General features: G+C 40.1%; 1 protein-coding gene across 1 annotated transcript in view; it reads right to left on the bottom strand.

Annotated features, from left to right (window-relative positions):
* Positions 1-271: 271 nt before the first annotated feature.
* The window catches only part of LOC126426448 (methylenetetrahydrofolate reductase), a 108,248-nt gene continuing 86,591 nt past the window's right edge, over positions 272-21,928 (bottom strand). The window contains exons 6-8 of the mRNA XM_050088363.1: positions 9,740-9,868; positions 6,296-6,468; positions 272-985 (exon numbers count right to left, since the gene is read on the bottom strand). Coding sequence (XP_049944320.1) covers positions 904-985; positions 6,296-6,468; positions 9,740-9,868 — 384 coding nt within the window. The 3' untranslated portion in view covers positions 272-903. The remainder of the gene's footprint in view (positions 986-6,295; positions 6,469-9,739; positions 9,869-21,928) is intronic.

The raw sequence follows: 21,928 nt of genomic DNA, 5'->3' as shown, positions 1-21,928 counted from the left end.
CCATCACTTATGTGCTGAAATGATATCCTGAGAAACATACCTACAGTTCCAAATAAAGAAATTATATTTTGTTTGTTTGACAGTAGCTCTTAACGCAAAAAGTAGAAGGAAATGAGAATGTTAAATTTCAAGGATGCAAAAGCTGTGATAGGGGACACCACATTTACATTAAATGCAATAATTTTTAGTGCGCCCGGTGATTTCAGACAGCTCTGTGCCTTTCTATCGCTTTCTGTCTCTGCTGTTGGTCACAACTGCCTCTGACACGTAGAGTTGTAATCATTTTTATTCTGCATGTGGACTAATAGAAATGTCTGGCACAAAGTAACATTGCAGTTAATATTTATATGAAATCACTCAAACTGGCCAACTGCAACAACAGCAAGTAGAACTTGTGCTTCATAATTTGTTTGCATCAATTTACAATTAAACAGTCAAGTAAATGCCACATAAAAATTTGTATAATTTTAATAAAAACATACATTTCCTTACAACAGCTAGGAGTAATCAAACTTTTTTGTCATTTCCAGACTTTCTGTGTAACAAGGCATTCTTTGTATATTTTCATGTAAACATATCTTTCATCTTTTCCTCCGTGTTTTTTGGTTGAAGCACCAGTGAATGTGTAAAAAAGTAGAGAGAGGACCGTGCGGATCTCGGTCAGGTCAGACTGTATTGTCACTGCGGGCTCTCAAAGCTGCTGCTCACGACGTATACAGCTACGTAGTTGTGCTCACCCACATCGCACATTACGTTACATCACTGTGCTTCACCGTCAACATTCCGAGTCACATTTGTGAGACCAGTTTTTCGACACACGGAGGACGTGTAGAGCCCCTCATTAATGCCAGCATCACATGTGCTGCGTGACAACTCCTTTGACTCGGCAGGAGTTGACCGCAGCTACTTGCCCGTCTCTGCCTCTGCCTCTGCACTGTGTCCACTCCCTGCCAGCTGCTCTACGACTTCCTTCAGGTTTTCAATGCTGGAACACAACAATACTGGATTTATTATCACTCTGCAAAATGTAATAGAACAATAAATGGATTTCAACTGTCCAATGCACCTAAACTTTGTTGGGCTTTAAAAAAAAATTTTGGCAGTATAAACTGGTAAATCATTGTGGATATTGTAAGCTTATGGAATTCCTGACCATCTCAATGATGTTTTCAGAAGCCTGAATTGCTGTATGAAGACATAAAATGGGAACATCACTTTCTTTAGCATTCTGACAGGCATCAGGTATCGGTGTATTTTTGTCACCATTCCTTCTCATATTAATTGTAGACTTCACAATGAGAAAACTATGGACACCTATAACAGGGGTCTAGGCTTACAGATATGGATTTTGTTAATGCCACTGTTCTTCTGGCAGAAACTCCCCCACAAAGTTTACAATTAATGAGTACTGAGCTGGAGAGGATGGCCAGCTCTGTGGGGCTAAAAATAAATGGTGATAAAACAACAGAAGGTGCTACAAGATGTTGACCAATTTACATATCTCAACATGTAGGCAATAGCAGAATGGATAAAATTTGTGTAGCACTTCAACAAATGAGATCCATATGGCAAATACACTGTACAAGTTATGTCCACAAAGCTTTGGCTGTACTTCTCTATCACGTTACTGCTGGCTGTATATGCATGTGACACCTGGAGAATGTCAGTCAAATCACCACACAAGCTCAGTGTGTTTCACCAACAATGCTCGAGTGTTTAGCACTATTGTGTGAAGTGAGGTTTGTGAAGTTCTGTTTTGACACAATGAACAACACTGATGTTAAAATGCATGGTCTACAATCTGTGGCTGGTGCCACACACATCTCTGCTCTGAACATTTTTATGTGGTGATTCACAGATGCAGTGTAAAAAAATGAAACAAAAGTGTGTGTCATTAAAGAAGTAGTGTAACACTAATTATTAACACGATTGTTGCAGTATTATAGGTCACTCACTGTTAAAGTGAAGGAAATTTGCAGAAGATATGCTATCCTTCAACATGAAAGGCATAATTAAATTGTACATTACAAATTATTAACATAACAATTCATCAGTGACTCCAGTTCATTCATTTTCATTTTAAGGTATATTTATAGCTGCAGAATATAAATACAAGAATACTGTTAAAGTAATAATAAGTGTTTGTGTGTGCAAAATTGACATAATATGTGCTACAACCAAATTTCAACACTTGTTTGGCAGATGTGTTCACCTGCACCCCTCCCTCCCACACCCTGACTCTGCTACCCTCCTCCAACATCCTGCTAACAGGAGAGCTCCGGTTGTCACTCTGCTGTACAATACTTTGCACGTGGGCATCAGACCGCTGTTGCGCGAAGGAGTGAAGACAAACAACCACTGCAAGTGAACGTTTAAAAGCTGTACTTTCATTAGGTCATTAAACATAGTATCAGAATTATGACCTAAATTTTCGCATGGGACGGATTGCTGGGTCTGATATCTTGCAAGTGTGTTTTTTCTCCCTTAAAATATGAGGCCAAGTTGGGATGTTTCCTTGGAAGTCTGCTTAATAGATCAGCACCTGGCCCCTCCCACTCCCCTCATTCACCCCCCCCCCCCCTCTCTCTCTCTCTCTCTCTCTCTCTCTCTCTCTCTCTCTCTCTCTCTCTCTGATACACCACATCCAACTACGGCCTTCATCAATGATTACATCTGACAGAGTACCAATCTGCACGAAAATTGATTGCTACATTTCACCTGCCCATCCAAATAGTCTGAGACATTTCCCACGGTGATTTAGCAGTCCGCTGAGATGCAATAAGGTGTTCGAGTCTCTGTCAAACTAGGAACATAGACTTTCAGCCTGTTAACCTAACAACTGTCATGTAGGAAGATGAGAGTGTGCACAGTATATTTCTTCTTTCTATAGTTATCTGTAACATTTTTCCTGTCTAGTACAGAGTTCACTTTATTCTAAATTGTGTGCCATCTATTTGGGAATTGTGTAAACTTTGTCCTCTGTTTTATTATATTTTATTTATTCACATACTGTATTCTCTGAGGCAGATGTTGGGCACCAACCGAGCATTTGCCGAAATGAGTGTGGGAAACCACCTAAGATTTGGAAAGAGCAGCAAAGTTTACACATAAAATGATACATTATTCAAGGTCATGTCAAGGCTCAATTGAGGTCAAATAAGCAAATATGTTTTAGTTATATAGGGATTAAGTTGCAATAGGGGGAGGGGGGGGGGGGGGATACAGCAAAATGCATGCTGGAAGGGGCATAAGAGTCACGTATCATTACCAGTAACCACAATTTTGAAAGTAATTATCGAAGGTCATTCAAAGACTGAGTTTTGTTTTACGGAAACTCCTATTTGTGACACCGGATTTGGAAAGAGCAAACAGTGATTTGATTTGTTCTTTGGTTTTGGGGAAGAGGACCGAACAGCAAGGTCATCGGTCCCATCCAGCTAGGGAAGGATGGAGAAGGAAGTCGGCCATGTCCTTTCAAAGAAACCATCCTGGCATTTGCCTGAAGCAATTTAGGGAAATCGCAGAAAACCTAAATCAGGATGGTGTACACGAGATTGAACCATTGCTCTCCCGAATGTCAGTCCAATATGCTAACAACTGCACCACCTTGCTCAGTCCACAGATTTGAACTTTATGTTTTAATTATGTTTTATGTTAACATGTTTATAGACAAAAATGAATATATCACTACATACAAATGTTATTGTGGCATCTGCAACACAGAAAAAACATCAATTAAATGTAGATCATTGATTTACAAGTCACTGTACGAGTCCACTCATCTCGCATTCCTCGGGATGTTCGTTCCAGTTTGTATCTAACAATGTATTTTGCTGTATTCTTCCTCCGTTCTAAATTAATCCCTACTAGAACTAAAAACATATTTGCTTATTTGACCTTCACTGAACTAGTCACGCCCTAGAATAATGCATCATTTTATACGTAAAATTTCTTGCTCTTTTCAAATCTCTAATCAGATATTAGGGTTAACATTTTAAAAAAATCACTTTACTCTCCAAATCACCTTGAAAATACCGTTCAAGGTCATGGGGATTCGTGGCAATGAGTGACCCTCTTTGCCACCTACAACTTTTAGATAAAACATTTTGCTGTGTCTGATCTCCATCCTGAGTTATTCCCCATTATGGATTAAAATGGTCTACCATGTACATGAATTGCCACCATCACAACTTTCAATATGTTATAGGTGCATACAATTTTAAAAATAATAATAATTTAATTTGTTTTAATGTAGTAATAACAATAATCAAAAATAAAATACACTACTGCATAGGGGGGGGAGGGGGGCACGGCCTTAAGGGAAAGTGGTGGGGAGAAGTGTGAAACAACCAGAAGACATTACCAAATATCAATGTAACTTAGTACATTGCATCGGTAAGTACAAAGAGTTTCAATTCTCTAAATACAATGAAACATTCTGGTAGAAGGTAAATAATTTTAGGAGTAAAGGAGACTATTCACTGAATAGCAGAAGCACCGAGTTGTTGACAGACTACATAAGGGCACAGGAGTGTGCATTTTATGTGTACATTTTACTCTAGCTCGAGAAAGGATTAGTTCTGAACACTGGCAAGTTTTCTTTTTCTTTTCTCTGCGGTTGTCGACAACTCGGTGCTTCTGCTACTCTGTGAGCTTCAGTTGTCTACGGCAGCTAGTACGGCCGCCAGAGTACATTAGTGTTTCTCACGTTCAGTGTTGTTACCTGACCGTGTAGGGAATATAAGGGGTGCGAACAGTTTCAGACGTCGTGAGATCACTGTAGAAGACACGGAGGTGCCGTGTACTGGACAACATTATCAGCACAACAGAATTTGAAAGGGGCCTCATTGTGAGTCTTCGTTTGGCCCGCTAGTCAAATTGTGCAGTATACAGATTTGTGGGACACTCAGATGTGACAGTGCCCCCACGATGGTCTGTACAGGGATGCGAGGTTCCGCTCGACCGCATCTGATTGCCACGAGGGGGGATCACAATGTCGCGCATTGAGCGTGTCGTAAACCCTTCCAGCCTGTGCTTCCCGTGTGAGAGTAATAGTGTGTGTCATCCCTCAACATCAGTTGAAGATTTCCTTTTGAGCTACGTTCCATGCTCAATACAGAAGTTAACATAGCAGTGCACCTGAAGTTATGAGTGACACTGAAATATATAGTATCTGAAGACCTCTTTATTATCAGTTAGTATAATTACTACATTGTTAAAAGCACTATATACATTATTTTTTTCAAATTCTGGCTGTTATTTGCAATAACCTGATGGTACTTTGGGAAGTAAGGATTTTGTCTCCACAATTTTGCTTTGATTTTACTTTTAGAAATAGTCAAGGTTCTGAGAGGTCACAGGGCTGCAAGTATAAAGTTCTTGTACTTCACCTTGTAACCAACCTCTATACTATTGTGCAGAACAGGTCATCTTTCAGTTACTGAGCCAATGGATGTCCACTGGTTTTAATAGTCACAAGTATTTTTGAATCTATGAAGGCATAAATAAATTTTCGATTTGTACTTCATCATAATGTTTACACTCAATAACCAAAGGAAAAACTCATAATAATAATTATTATTATTATTGTTGTTGTTTTTATTGTTATTATTATTTTAATACTCAAATTAACATATTTTCACAGTACTGACTGTTCTGCAGTGACATGAACCACAGCAAGTCCTTGCACACATTTATGAAATGTTCTGTAGATACTTGAAGAAACACAGACATATAAAAAAACTTAAATGCATTGAATTACTCTCTGCTTGGGTTTTGTAGAGATATGTGTTTGTAAAAAATCACATATCTTTGGAACAGCAGTCTTTGTGCAGCTACAAACTCTCAATGATGGTGTGTGGGTTACCTATTTAGTATTAACTTCTCTGACAATGGTCTACAAAGCCAAAAACTGATTCATAACAAACTATAAAACAAATATTTTGTCTAAAATCAATGGGTGGGTTTAAGATTTTAGTCCACACATTCAGTTATTGCACATTTGAAATAAGTTGCATCGCTTCAAATTACACTGTGTTACTTTATCGCAAATAAGTGAGCATAAGGAATTGCTGAAGGGTGCAACAAGAATTCTATCGCAGGGTTTAAGAACATCTTGAGGTGCGAGAGGCCCATAAGGTAAACAGATTTAAACTTTTTCGAGTGTCACACTAGCTGGCACAATAGTGAGCCAGGACGACACTTCTTCAAGTCAGTTGCAGCAGTAGGAGAATGTGCGTGAAAATTTTCATCACCTGTGGAGATGGGCTACAGCCTAGCCTCGTGCGACTCTCACCTGTTGAGGGTGAAGAAGTGGATGCCGTCCACGCCGGCTACCAGCAGCTGCCGACACATTCGCACGCACCACCGCACGCCCGCGTCTCTGCCGCCGCGTGACAGCTCGGCCGGCATCGCCTCCGGCACCGGGACCCGGCACAGCTTGCAGAGCCGCCCGAGGATTCCCGCGTCCTGCACAGAACCTCCCGTAAATTTTTTAATCCCGTGCACGATTTCGTGCCCGGGGTCTACCCCTTGCTGCGTTACATAATTTGATACGACCGATAACGACATACTAGACCACGAGCAGACATTAATTACCACACACTGCATAAAGTGCAACGTGTAAAACTCCTTAGGGTCTAACTGGATTACAAGTTAAAATGGGGTCAATACAGAGGTAAACTAATTGAGAAGCTGAGTTCAACCTGTTATGCCCTTAGCAGCTCGACTGCTACGGTCGCAGGTTCGAATCCTGCCTTGGGCATGGATGTGTGTGATGTCCTTAGGTTCGTTAGGGTTAAGTAGTTCTAAGTTCTAGGGGACTGATGACCATCGATGTTAAGTCCCATAGTGCTCAGAGCCATTTGAACCATTTTGAAGCCTTAGCAGCTTCTCCCATTGTGCTGACCTAAAGACCAGAGAGTGCGCATATTAACTCCCTGTTTTATTATAGATTATCTTCTGGGGCAGTGCACCTAAAGTAAATAAAGTGTTATTCAGAAGAAGTGAGCAATAAGAATATTTAATTAATGAAAAATTTCTCCAGTTGCTGTTGAGAACTTTATTGAGCCCAGCTTTTGCATTAGGACATTTTGAAATGGTTTGAAAACTGCCATAAACATGATAGATGTATAAACCCTGTACGAGGGTCAGTCAAAAAAATGGTGCCTCCTATTTTTTTTCTCCTTAAACAGAGTTTGTTAAGAGAAAAATTTGAATTTGGCATTTTACACTAAGCTTCTTCTCCAATCTGCTGCAGTAGTAACTTTCTGCATCAACAGATGGCAGTACCTGCAGTCGCTTGCAAAATGACTTGACACCAACATTTGTATTGAGCAGCATTCTTTGATATAATTCTTGAATGCAGAAGGTGAAATATCCATTCACATTTATGAAACAGAGAAAAATGTGTAAGGTGATGCAACAGTGGATACGAGTGCAGTTAGACGACGAGTTCATCACTGTAAAAAAGCTGAATGGCAAACACCGTCAGCTGGCGAAACACGGAGTGGCAGGCTGTTGACTGCATTCGGTGAGTCGATGACATTGTTTGTAGTGACTGCTGGATGACTGCAGATGACTTGTGTCACAATACCGACTCCCTCAGTAAGTGCAGTGTGATGACGATTATTCAACAACTTAGATACTCAAACATTTGTTGCAACGTAGGTTCCAAGAATGTTAATTAATCAGAATAAAGAGACATGAAAACCAATTGCCTCTCAATTCTTGCAGTGCTTCTGTTTTGAAGGAGAGGAGTTTCTGGAAAAAACTGTGACTGGAGACAAAACATAGGTTCATTTTATTGCACCAGAATGAAAGAGGTAGTCAATGAAATGGCATCACTGAAACCCACTGAAGAAGAAAAAGTTCAAAACTGTGTGGTCATCAGGGAAAGTAATGGCTAGAGTATTTTCAGATGTACAGGGTGTGATTACAGGTGATTTTTTGGAGCAAGGATGCACAATCAAATCTGTCCAATAAGTTATAACTGTGAAACAACTTAAAGCACGTCTTCAGCGAATTCGCCCTACCAAACCTATAGCGGTTGTCGCTCTTTTGCATGAGAGAATGCTTCGCGACTAATTTTCCTACTGGGGGTGATAGGAATGGATCATTGAAACTGTCCAGCAGCCGATTTGCATTGCTCATATTTTACTGGAATTTCCAGTTCTCTTACATTTTCTGTCAGTCACCTTACAATACTGATTCTGCATGGGTACTGCTATGCACTGTCCTCAAACCGTGAAACAAATTATGCCCCGTGGACTTAAATCCACAACACCAATGATGCTGAAAGAGACTTCTTTCTACCCAGTGACCAAACAGTGTGGTCATCTGTCCCGTGTCTGCCCGTGGTAGCTGAGCAGTCAGCGTGACAGAATGTCATGCCTAACGGCCCGGGTTCAATTCCCGGCTGGGTCACAGATTTTTCTCTGCTCAGGGACTGTGTTATGTATTGTCCTTATCATCACCATTTCATCCCCATCGACACGCAAGCTGCCGAAGTGGCGTCAACTCGAAAGACTTGCACCAGGCAAACGGTCTACCTAGCCACACGGCATTTCTTTTGGTCCCGTGATCTAATATGGCAGAAATCAGGGGAGAAACAACACAAACAGCACAATCCTGTCAAGGGGAAGGGATAACATGCAAACAAAGAGGGAAAAGGAACGTCAGGGCAGTAGGTAAAGTAAAGAGCAGGAGGGGGTGGGTGGAAACAGGGAGACCAGGGGCGCCTCAGAAATGCCTCGCGTGGTGATGCACCAGCACCAGCACTGACTCATCACAACACCCACACAATACCATTACCACAACACAATGTGGACAGCAGAGGTGCAGAAGACACAAGAAAAGCACACAGCTATCAGTGCCCAGGAAAATAACAAATGCTAGAGCAAAAGCAAAGAAGCTGTCGATGAAGTCACATTTTGTGTTGTCTTCATTTCAAAGACTCAGTACTGCAGAAAAACTGGAAGCAAAAATGAAAGTACTGCAAGCAACTGCTGATGCTGTGGATCTCATTCATCAGTTGCTGTTTCAGAAGAGCTTCAGAAACAGAAGGTGACAATGAGGGTTTGACTTTGTCAACTTCTATCTCTAATTTCAAGTAAATGAAACCTAACTTTGTAAACTGCACTGAATGTTTCACTTGTTAAATGTATTTTTCTTATGCCAACCGAAAGACTTTCAGTACCTGAAATACTATTATGAACGACATTCTGATATTTAAGGAAGTGAAATAATTGCAAGTAACATATCAACATTGTTGATAGACACTCTGGCATACTTCCAAACTTTTTCAGGGTGTGATCTCAATCCTTCATACAACCTACCGAATTGTCCTTTTACTTGTATTGGACCCAAAATTCTAGCTGTAGTTTCTTCTACACAGAGCAAACACTTGCAACCATTTCGAAGTCCACATTTATGTCAACTGTTGTCTGATTAATAAATTGGTCATGCAGAGTTATCGGCCAATTTGCAAGATACCTCGATACTCTTTATTGGCCGAGTAAAGTCAGTCGATCGAAAAATTGTTAGTGTGTGCCTATCCTTACATCGATCAATTTAATCCTGTTAAGATGAATTTAATCCTGTTAAGAGGAAATGCTGAATCCAGTCACCAATCTGGTCCAGTACTTTCTAACAATTTCTTCACGTTTATATCGTAAGTGATAAATTGAGGTTTACATGTATTCTGGAAGCAAGCCCACACAATTTGCCGATGTTCACTTACCGTTACAATTGGTACACCCGCCAGAATGGGTACTGTTATCCCGATGTGCCTGCAGTCCTCAACAAACCGAAGAAATGTAGTCGCATCAAACACGACCTGTGAGATGATGAAGTCTGCTCCAGCTTTCACCTGTAACAATATTATATTTTATTTCATTTGGTCAAAATCAGAATGAATTATGAACCGGCTAAATTTTACCAATCACTTTCTGAACATCTTATCATTTAGGAAAATGGTGCGCCCAATCCACAGAAATGTATTACTCACTCACGGGAACTAACTAACTACATCTACAGGATGGGAACTTTGCTTCATCAAAAGGAGTGTGTGTGTGTGTGTGTGTGTGTGTGTGTGTGTGTGTGTGTGTGTGTTTAACTTGTCTCTAGTTTTTTTTATTTTTTGCAGGAGGAGAATGAAATTTTTTGTGAACATACTTGGAACTTTTAGCTATAAGTTGCTATTAGCTATAAGTTGTTATATAAAAGTATTTTCTTTCATTTACAGGTGAGCCATAATGGGCATGAAGTAGATGTCAGGTTACGACAATGGTCGGTGATGGAGTTCGTCTTAAGGACCGGCGATGACTCTGCCACATCGATTCAGAGGAATTGCTCCCTGTTTATGGGGAGGACACAGTGGATCGCGGCAGTATCCAGTGGCGGTTGCAGAGGTTTAAAGAAGGTGGTTTCTCTCTATTGGACAATCCACTATGCGGTAGACCGTCGACTGCAGTTTGCTGAAATGACTCGTTTGTCATTGGGTAGTGTGGTATCACTGGTACAGTCACTAGGGTACAGAAAAATCTGTGCACGTTGGGTACCTAGACTATTGACAAGAGAAATGAAAATGATGAGGAATAATGTGTGCGAGGGTCTCACGAAGACCTTTACTGAAGAGTGGAAACAGTGTTTTGACAGCGTCATTACCCAGGACGAAACATGGTTGTATTTGTCCAAACCTGAGAGCCAAACTCAGTTGACGGAGTGGTGTCATCTGGATTCCCTCGGAAGAAGAAACCGAGACTTCAACGAACAACAGGCCGACAGTTGATGGCCGCCTCCTTCTGGGATCAGTGTGGTGTCATTTCCATTGACGTTTTGGAATTAACCAGGACCGTTACTGTTCATCATTGGACAAGCTGCAACATGGGCTATTTTGCTGCCTAGGTAGTAGAATCCCTTAATTTTATGAACTCCGTGACCATCAGTCCGGATTTTAAGTCTCTCGCTGTTTTCATTTCTACCGCTTTTCATTACTTTCATCTTTCTTCGATTTACTCTGCTCTGTCACCAGGATATTGGGAAAATGCAGTCTGTCTACAAAAGAAGACAGCTTACAAATTGCTTGTCAACCTACAGAGTGTATTGGACTCGTGCCACAAAGGACTAACAGGGGGTACTGAACATATACAAAGAAGGGCAGCACAAAGGTCATCTGTCTCTTTCACTTGTGGGAGAATTCGATGTAAATGTTGAAAAATCTGAACTGGCAGATACTTGAAGGAAGATGCCAACTATCCTGTGAAAGCCTACTTACAAAGTCTCAAAAACAGGTATTATATGTAGACTGTAGCACAAGACAGAGACATTAAATACCACTGCAGACTGGGAAACACCGGAAGGCACTGTGCAAATGGTGGACAAATTTAAATATCTGGGAGAATTTATAACAGGAAGGAACAGGAGCAAGGAGGGAATAACAGAGAGGATAAAGAAGATGAGGTCAGCCTTCTGCATGACGAGAGAGACATACAATAAAAAGAATATATCCACAGAGGCAAAGATACGCCACTACGAGGCAACGGCGAGGAATGCAGTATTATATGCTGCTGAGACGATGACACTAGGAAGAGATGGGGCAGAACAACTAGAGAAAGAAGAGAGAGAAATGCTGAGACAAATACTAGATCCCAAAAGAGGTGGAGAGAGTTGGATGCAAAGACCTAGCGAAGAATTGTACCAGAACACGAGAACAATATCTGGGGAAATCAGACTCAAAAGGGCAAGGTTTGCTGGACACGTAGTTAGGATGAGTACGGACAGAATTAGGAAAAGAGTGTGGGAAACAACAGGGAGGACAAGGGGAAAGACAGGAACCGAGTGGATTGTCGAACTTCGGAAGGACCGGTCGGAATCGGGGATCGAGGTCGAAGGAAAGGAAAATTGGACGAACAAATATACACCGACCAATATGCCGGAGATCAATGACGGAGAAGAATACAGGAAAAGATTAGTGTGTCACCAGTGGAGCCGACAGGAGAAACGGAAACTGAAGATCTCGGAAGAAGAGCAGGAGAGGAGAAGAGAAAGAATGAAGAGGTTCTGGGAGAAGAAGAGGAAAATGCAGTCCACGAAGGGGCTACCCGTGGTCCTACAGAGGCCGTAACCCAAGACGAAGAAGAAGAATGTAGGAATAAGAAGCGTGCTCAAGAAAAGGCCAAACTTTTGAAATAGTGCATGAGTTGGCAGTGGGTGCACGCTGTGGTTACTCAGCGCAGCCATGTTGTGTTTGGATAACAAACTGCCTTTAGCCTCATTTTGCTGTGCCCATTAGTTGATGAGCTACAGATACTCAAGTGGGCACATGCACAAGCTGTTTGTTGGTTTACTGACAATGAATGAGCTCGAATAACAATACGTGTATGTGAAATTTTGCTAAAAACTTAGCAAAACTTAGAGTCATTTCAAATGCTCAGTCAAATGTACAGAGAGAACTGTACAAGTCACACAGAATGTTACACGTGGTTTAAATGTTTTGAACACGGCAGAATGTCAGTCGTGAGGGTCCCGGGCAGAGACGACCGTTCACATCGACATACGAAGACAGTGTCGAGAAAGTTCTCGCTGTGATTCCCGGAAACTGTCGTTTAACTGTTCGAGAAGGTGCTCACGAAGTGGGCGTCAGTGTAGGATCGTGCTTCAAATTTTGTGTGACAATATTGGGATGCCTCGTGTCAGTTCAAAAGTCTTGCCACATTTATTGACTGACGATCGAAACAGATAAGTGTTGAAATCGGCCAGGGACTGTGTTGCACTGGAAATGGCAATGAAAACTTCCTTCGGAACATCGTAAAGAAGATGATACAGAGGATCGTGGCTATGATGTTTAAATTAAGGTGCAGTCTGTGGGGTGACCTACTTCCAAATCATTATTCTTCCCTCAGAGGCCCACTGAAGATTCTTTGTCAAATCGCTGTAAAACTGGGGTAACAGGAAAGCTTTCAGTAATGTTTGTCGCACAGCTTTTAATTAATGTTACCTTTCAGCAGTTACTATCACTGTAAACTGTGTGACGACCAGTTCTAGGGATCACAAAGAAGATTATTTACAGATAGTCACCTTCGTAGTCCCAGCACACAGGGTGACAGTGGCAGGTACAATCACACCACACTTTTACTCCGAATCTGACAGATGGACATTGTAGAGTTGGTACTGAACTATACAGTCAGTGGACACAGTAAGTTGCACGATGACAGATAATAAAAGACATAAATATATTTAGTTGGCACGGAGAAATTAACACGACAAAATTTTGAGATACTGCACGATCGATGATCGAGCATGGACCGAACTTCGATCAAAGAACTTTGCAAAGATACAACAAGATTTTGATACGTACGAATCAGACGCTTGTGGAGATGTTAGTTGTGTCATTACTGGCTGTGGACTCTTTACACAGATGTTACCATTATGTTTCCGACCCCAGACTTTGATATGTGATGTTACATGACTGAATGCCAGTTGTGGACTTCATAATATTGTTACAGATACTGACAGAATGTTGCTTGTTCATTACTTCACCCAACACTGACTATTTTGGGGTGAATAAATAAATGTTTATTTATTCACCCCAAAATAGTCAGTGTTGGGTGAAGTAATGAACAAGCAACATTCTGTCAGTATCTGTAACAATATTATGAAATGATGTGCATATGAACATACTCTGATTTCATAAAGTACATAATGTTTTGAAAAATTCCTCAGTTAGATTTTGCTATTTCAGACAGACTACATGTTATTATAATCATCTGGTTTACAACATATAGAAAGGGCTAATAAAATGAACAGATCATAAACTACTTTATACATCCACATTGTGAATAACCTACTTATGAGCACAGGCACCATTTTTTGATTTATAACCACTGATGCAAATTTCGACAAATTATTAATTAATGGATTAATCAATTAGTGACATATGTCATCATATTCAGAAAAAAAGAGCAACAAAAGTATGGTGCAAAAAGCTGGAACCTAGCAGGTATAACGGTACAAATGACTAACGTAATTCTGGATTAATTTGAACTTTGATTACAATTACTTCTTAAGACATTTAATTTCAGGGAAATCAATGTATATTACTATAAAGTCTGGGTGTCGGTCTTTCTAAAGAAATGTGTCACCATACCTAACTTTATTTCTTAAGATAATTAGTTTTAGGAAAATCAAAGTATGTTACTATACAGTCTGGGTGTCTGTCATTATAATGAATGGTGTCAACATACCTAACTCAAGTGATTAGCTTAGAGCTGTTAATAACTTATAACTAACACAATTTTCAGCAAAATTAATTACAACAACAGAATCAGCACATTTACATGAGGCAAATTATGATTCAAGTTTTGATAAGTTCAAGTACTTTTTGTGTAGATTGTGCTTTGTAGATACTTGAATGAAAAGTTAAACAAGAGTAAAAAGAAAATGATTAGTAATAGGTGTTCAATAAGAGCAGACCGTAGGTTCCAGCTTGCTCTGTTTTAAGTCATCACAGTGGGTGGTCACAGGCTTTCCTCATCTAAAACAAAGCTCGTATTAGTAAGTCAAAGATCAAGATGACAATAGTTGTGCTTTTTGATGGCAGTCAGCTGTACTACCTGGTTAGATGGAAAACAAGAAAGTCAACCACAGAATGTTAGCACGTCTGAGGGATGCAGTATGCAGGAATAGGCCAGAATTGAGGAAAAACTGGACTAGTGCAATGTACTGGGACAATGCGCTGGCTCACATGTCACCCCTCGTCAGCAATATGCAAACAGACAACCTCTCACTGCGACCCATCCATCCTATACTCTGGACCTAGCCCCAGTAGATATTTTCTGTTTCGCAAACTTAAAACTGTGCATCAAAAGGATGTCGTTTCCAACCATAAAGGAAATTCAGGCTAGTGTGACAAGACACTAGCATGCCATCCCAAAAAGTGTGTTTCAGCAGGCTTTCGAAAAATGGACGAAAGGCTGAGAACAGTGTATTGCCAGTGGGCAGGATCACTTTCTTCTTTTGAACACATCTCTTATACTTCAGCCTTCTACATATCGCTGTGTAGTGAACGTCAAGAAAACGTTAGACTGATCACAGCACACTCACAGGAATTTAGACAGTCATTTTTCCTCCACTCCATATGCAAATGGAATGAGTAGGAACCCCAAAAATGTGGTACAGTCAGAAGTGCCCTGTGCTGTGATTTGCAGAGATGTATGTAGATGCAGAAAAACTAGCTGGCAACAATTTAAACAGTCTTGCTTTCACAGTGACAGTAGTGGCACGAGAAAAATTGTTTAGCACAGCTGCTTAGAGTCTGTTATAAGGTATGGAATTATCTTTTGACGGAATGCGAGTAGAACAAATAGAATGTCATTACTACAAAAACACGTTACTAGAAACAGGTGTAACACTGAGTCAAGACAAGCATACTTGTCACTATTTAGGGACATGAATATCTACAGGATGGTCAGAAACAGTCTGTAATGCTTGTAACAGTGTTGTAGGGTAGAAAAGCATTACTTAAGGTATTTCATTTCTTTTTGTGAATGAATTATTTGAAAGCATTTTATCTTGCATTTATGTGTGCTCTATATATCATAATACATATTTTAAGTTGTTTATAAAAAGTGTTATGAAATGTGTAGAAATTAAATACTGTGCACTGCATATTCAGATCAACGGGCGGGAAAATCAGTCTGTAACTGAAACAAATTGTAGACTTTGTACTTTCAAATGTTTTAGAAAAAGCAAGGAATGAAGCTCTTGTCAGGAAAACTGGCCGCCTCCTCTTTTCTGCATCATTCCGAATGGACATACTTTGTGTAAGTGTCTCTGTAGCAGCTTATAGGTTTCATTTACAATTAAACAACAGAAGCTCCAGATAGGAATATCAATAATGCAGGAATATACAGATTGCTGCTTACCATAAAGAAGACATGTTAAGTTGCAGACAGGCACAAGTAAAAGACACTTAAATAAAACTTTCAGCCACAGCCTTCATCAGCAAAAAAGAAACACACACCATTTATACACATAAGCAAACACACCTCATGCATACGTAACTGCAAACTCCAGTATCTCGGGCCGGAATTCTGCCCGATATACTGGAGTTGGCAGTCACGTGTGCACGAGGTGTGCTTGCTCGTGTGTACGGATGGTGTATTTTTCTCTTTTGCCAATGAAGGCTGTGGCTGAAAGTGTTATGTAAGTGTCTTTGAATTATGCCCGTTTGCAATTTAACGTGCCTTCTTTACGATATGTAGAAATCTCTCATTTACAATTAAATACGTTCAAAATGTCTTAGATTCTTCTTCTCATTCGTAACTTAAGTTCTCCCCGCAATTATTAAGGTGTACACGAATTTTAATTTTGTGATATTTGTTTCAGAAAAGTTAGGTGGCGCTGTGAGATCAGCAGATCAAAGCAAAGGGATGCAATGGCCAAAGGCAATTCGCATTCAGCCACCGATTTTATTCAGCTATATGTGAAGCACACCCCTGAATTTATTTGGCAATCATTTAGTAATGTCTCACGATTACTCTGAGCAACCACTATTTACTTAAGATCTGGGCACTGTCACCGAACTGTGAATCAGCTGTTCTCGTGTCTGTCAGATACGGGCCCCACAAAACTGATAACAATGAAAATTGCTACGAGTATCAAATGACGATAATTTCGTGAGCCAATTTTATTCTGAAATCGTTACACTCTATTTCTTAGACGCGTATGTGATGCAGTAGAGAGATAGCATACCACAGTCAATAATGACCACTGCTCTATTGTTCGATGAGAAAGGTACTAAATTCATTTCACAAGTTAATTTTTACAAATTTTGCTACTTTACTCAAACACCACAGCAAGCGCATTAGTAGGTTGTGCCAAGAAATAGTCATTAAGAAAAAAATTCAATACATTGCACTTTTTCCGAGTTAATTAGCTTCGAAGTTAGCCATTCGGGCTGTTGCTCGTGCAAATTTGAGCAGCCTGCCAGAGACGTTGTCACCAAATGTTTCCTTCATTTGGTTTCCTAAAACCGAGCAAGAAACTGATACAAACATTGGACACAGGATGTCAGTAAGGATCAAACACGAGCCGAAGGCCGAACAGTCGTGTGAGTTGTCATCTAACCTATGAGAACAACTGACACTAATTCCATTTGGTGAGCCACTCGTTCTTGCACGTGCAATGGGCCGATTGGCTAACTTTGATGCTAATTAACTCTGAAACGGTGCAACATATTGAACTTTTTATCAACAATTATTTCTCAGCACAACCTACCCTGTAGCACCCATACAAGATTTCCAATCTGTTTCTGACTGCTAAAACTAATAAAACACTATCCCAGAATCCAGGACCAGCTGCCGCATAGAGGCAACGCAAATTCAATTTTCAATATTTCGATAATTATTGACCAAATTTAGAAATTTTTAAGTGCTGTCGTAAGCTACTCATTAATAGGTATAATCCTACATTGGAGATTTAATAAAGTAAGATAAGCATTACAGTTAGAAAATGTGTACGTCTCTCGAGACAACGTAACACATGGAATGCAAATACCCACTTTCATTCATCCAGTATTTGAGAATGAAAGTACTTAGCAGCTTCCAACAAACTTTACACATAATTTCACAGCTCTACACAGCTTTTTCTCGCTGCTACACACACCGAAATAAAGGAATGCAAAAAGTTTATTGCTTAATCCAATTTTGTTGTTCGTGCAACCAAAGCTCAGAATCAGGTTTGACACCTTAATTTATTACTCCTTTACTACTAATTCTATTTGCAACACAATTTTTCAGACAGTATTCACATATACTTTTGAATGTACATGCGAAACTAAATTATATCATTGTATGACACACAATAAGTGGTATGACAACCTAAAAATTTTGGTGTCTGTATGTGTGGATGGATATGTGCGTGTGTGCGAGTGTATACCTGTCCTTTTTTCCCCCTAAGGTAAGTCTTTCCGCTCCCGGGATTGGAATGACTCCTTACCCTCTCCCTTAAAACCTACTTCCTTTCGTCTTCCCCTCTCCTTCCCTCTTTCCTGATGAGGCAACAGTTTGTTGCGAAAGCTTGAATTTTGTGTGTATGTTTGTGTTTGTTTGTGTGTCTATCGACCTGCCAGCGCTTTCGTTCGGTAAGTCACCTCATCTTTGTTTTTATATATAATTTTTCCCACGTGGAATGTTTCCTTCTATTATATTAAAAATTTAGATACTTGAAAAACTAGATTATACTTAAACTGGCACATGGAAAAACTTCAACACCAGGCATTACATTTAATTCTATTGCTTCTTTACTACTTACTCTATTCACAACACACCCTGCACACAATAACTACATTCATCACTGAATGTCTCTGCAAAATTACTTAATTGTACAACACACAGTTCATACACACCGAAGAGCTAAAGAAACTGGTATACCTGTCTAATAACACGTAGGGCCCACGTGAGCACGCACCAGTGCCGCAACACGACGCGATATGGACTCGACTAATGACTGAAGTAGTGCTGGCGGTAATTGACACCGTGAATCCTGCAGGTCTGTCCGTAAATCCAGAAGAGTATGAGGGAGTGGATATCTCTTCTGAACAGCACACTGCAATGCATCCCAGATATGCTCAATAATGTTCATGTCTGGGGAGTTTGATGGCCAGTGAAAGTGTTTAAACTCAGAAGAGTGTTCCTGGAGCCACTCTGCAGCAATTCTGGATGTGTGGGGTGTCACAAGTCCATCGGAATGCACAATGGACACGAATGGATGCAGGTGACCAGACAGGACGCTTACGTACGTGTCGCCTGTCAAGAGTCGTATCAGGGATCCCGTATCACTCCAACTGCACAGGCCCCACACCATTACAGAACCTCCACCAGCTCGAACAATCCCCTGCTGACAGGCTGGGTCCACGGATTCCAGAGATTGTCTACGTACCCGTACACATCCGTCCACTCAATACAATTTAAAAGTCCGTCCGAGCAAAATGCTTCCAGTCACCGACAGTCCAATATCGATGTTGATGAGCCCAGGCGAGGCATAAAGTTTTGTGTCGTGCAATTGTCCGGGGTACACGAGTGGGGCTCCGGCTCCAAAAGCCTATATCGATGATGTTTTGTCGAACGGTTCACACACTGACACTTGTCGATGGCCCGGCATTAAAATCTGCAGCAATTTGTGGAAGGGTTGCACTTCTGTCACGTGAACAGTTATCTTCAGTCATCATTGGTCCCATTCTTACAGGATCTTTCACAGCCACAGTGACGTCGGAGATTTGACATTTTACCAGATTCCCGATATTCACGGTACACTCGTGAAATGATCGTACAGGAGAATCCCCACTCTATTCCTACCTCGGAGATGCCGTGTCCCATCGCTCGTGCGCCAGCTATAACGTCAGGTTCAAACTCGGTTAAATTTTGATAACCTGCCATTGTAGCAGCAGTAACCAATCTAACAACTAAACCAGACATTTGTTGTCTTATAAAGGTGTTGCTGACCGCGGTGCCGTGTTCTATCTGTCTACGTACCTCTGTATTTGAGTGTGCATCCCTATAGCAGTTGTTTTGGCACTTCAGTGTGTGATGTTATAAACACTGTGATGCACGAAAAACTGGCTTTTGCTTAAATTGGAGTGCAGATTACCCAGAGTGTATTCACCCAGCATTTTAAAATGAGAGCACTTAGCAATTTGCAATAAACTTTAAGCAAAATTTCAAATCTTTTCTCACTTACAACCACAAAGGGAAACATTTAACACACTAACTCATTTGTAAAGTAATCAAATGTTCGAAGCTCTTTTATGCATGTGAGTTTGATTTTTTCACAAATTGGAGGTTTTCTGGTTTTAATGCTTCCATATATTTATATTTATGAACTGCTTGTATTTACACATTACAGTTAATAATTAACTGTAGAAAACCGCTTTCAACATGAGTATGATAGCAGAAAAATAAAAAATTTCATTTTCCTTGTCACACATTAAAATATATGCCCACACTGCACAGTACATAGCTATGAACATTCATAAAAAATTAAAAGGGGAAAATAGATTTGTCGAAAAGAAAATTACGTACCATCCTATTGTAAAAAAGCTATTATTTCCTTACAGAATTTTTAAATTATAGTAGACATATCTTTGGAGAGTAATGTGATAAACTCTCACTTCTGGCTGTACAGTAAGATTAACTTAGGATTTAACTACTACAAATGTGTCCTAATTTTATTACTTGCGTATAATGTCAAATCACTGATGAGACAATAAAATCCTGGTTCTGACAATGTGTTAATTCTTGAAGGCATACCATGGAATCAAATTTTATGTTAGTACTAACATGGATTAAAGTTGAAAATTGTAATTAATTCTCTAAATGAGGCTGTTTGGACCCCCTTTGTGTGGGATTAGAGTGTGAATGTGTAATTTTTGGTCACATGTTACTTCATTACAATTGAGTACCGGTTTCAGCTTTGTAGCCATCATCAGATTTAAAAACTACAACAACAACAACAACAACAACAACAACAACAACATGTACGCATGTAGTCAGGCAGTTCTTGATGTGGACTTCTTCACCTCTATAGCTGTCCCTGTGCTGGAACCTACAAGCTATGATCAACTTTCGAAATAGTAAAACGCACTTCTGACTTCTTCTTACATAGTGTCTTCGGTTACAATATTGTTGTACGGTAACACTTCATATACAACTTTTGTGCATTCATCGGCTATGACATTACATGCCTTCTGTATGATATAATGACAGTTCTGTACGAATGTGATAGGTAACGGAAACTTCTCTCGTCATCTACGATGTAAGTACCTTCATTGTGGCACACCTCTTTTTTCGTTGTCACGTGCTGTTTCTCTGAGCCGGGATATCACAGCAAAGAGTAACTGCCACACCAGCAGGTACCACAACGGGTAGTAAAACTGCCGTCACTGTCCCACCTCAGAGACACACCACGACCATACTAGCCACTATATGTGGACAAACAATAACAAACTTCCATACTGTATGCAACATCTAAACTGATTAGCATCAAAAAATACTTTCACTGTGGTGATCACCATTCATCAGCCATAGACACTGCATAACACATCACTTTTCCAAAGGTGATATGTTGCTCTGCTTATACTGACAGCATGCCTATGTGTCGCTACTGAAATTTTTAGACCTTATTGTGTAACATATCACTCTGTTAAAGTGGTATGTTGCACAATGTCTGAAGTACTGACAAATGATCATCACCACCCAGGAAAGTATATTTTCTTTTATTTAAGTGATTTAGAAGCTCATACTGATCAGAAACCTGTTATCAGAACACATACACAGGTTCTGGAACAGATAAAGTGTTTCTGCAAGGCGGGACAACAATATCAACTGTATTACTATTCGCAGTCCCTGCCAGTTAGCACGACTGCCCTGCTCGAAGATGCACCACACACCACAGAGTAACAAGTATATTGACGCAGAGTCTTACATCTCGGAAAAAGAGAAGCAGCTGAACTGTCAATCTAAAGGTAACTGTCAACTGAGTTGTACCGAGCAAGCGTAATATCATAATTCGTATTCTACACAAACATTGTACGAAGTGTTGAGGTACTGTAATTGATGGATTAATATAATCACACGTGAGAAGAAGTGCTTTCCACTAATTTAGTGGGAATTAAAAGAAACAGATAACAACTTTCAGATTTTCAGCACAGATACAATTTCAGCAGAGAATAAATTGTCTGCCGGAAGTACTACACAGTAGAGCCGGACGGCAATTCGAGAGAGGTACGTTCAGAATTTAAGGTCATTGTAGTTTGCAACCTGAACTTAACACGTTTCCACAAACAATAAAAAATTTCATTTTGTCTCAGTTCTATGAGAGGACTGAAAAACATCTCAATCTGATGATGGCTGCAATGCTGAAACCAGTAGTT

The sequence above is a fragment of the Schistocerca serialis genome, chromosome 11 (assembly GCF_023864345.2).
Source record: "Schistocerca serialis cubense isolate TAMUIC-IGC-003099 chromosome 11, iqSchSeri2.2, whole genome shotgun sequence".
NCBI classification, from domain to species: domain Eukaryota; kingdom Metazoa; phylum Arthropoda; class Insecta; order Orthoptera; family Acrididae; genus Schistocerca; species Schistocerca serialis.
The sequence above is the reverse complement of the archived record's forward strand: the minus strand, read 5'-3'. Positions and strand labels throughout refer to the sequence as shown.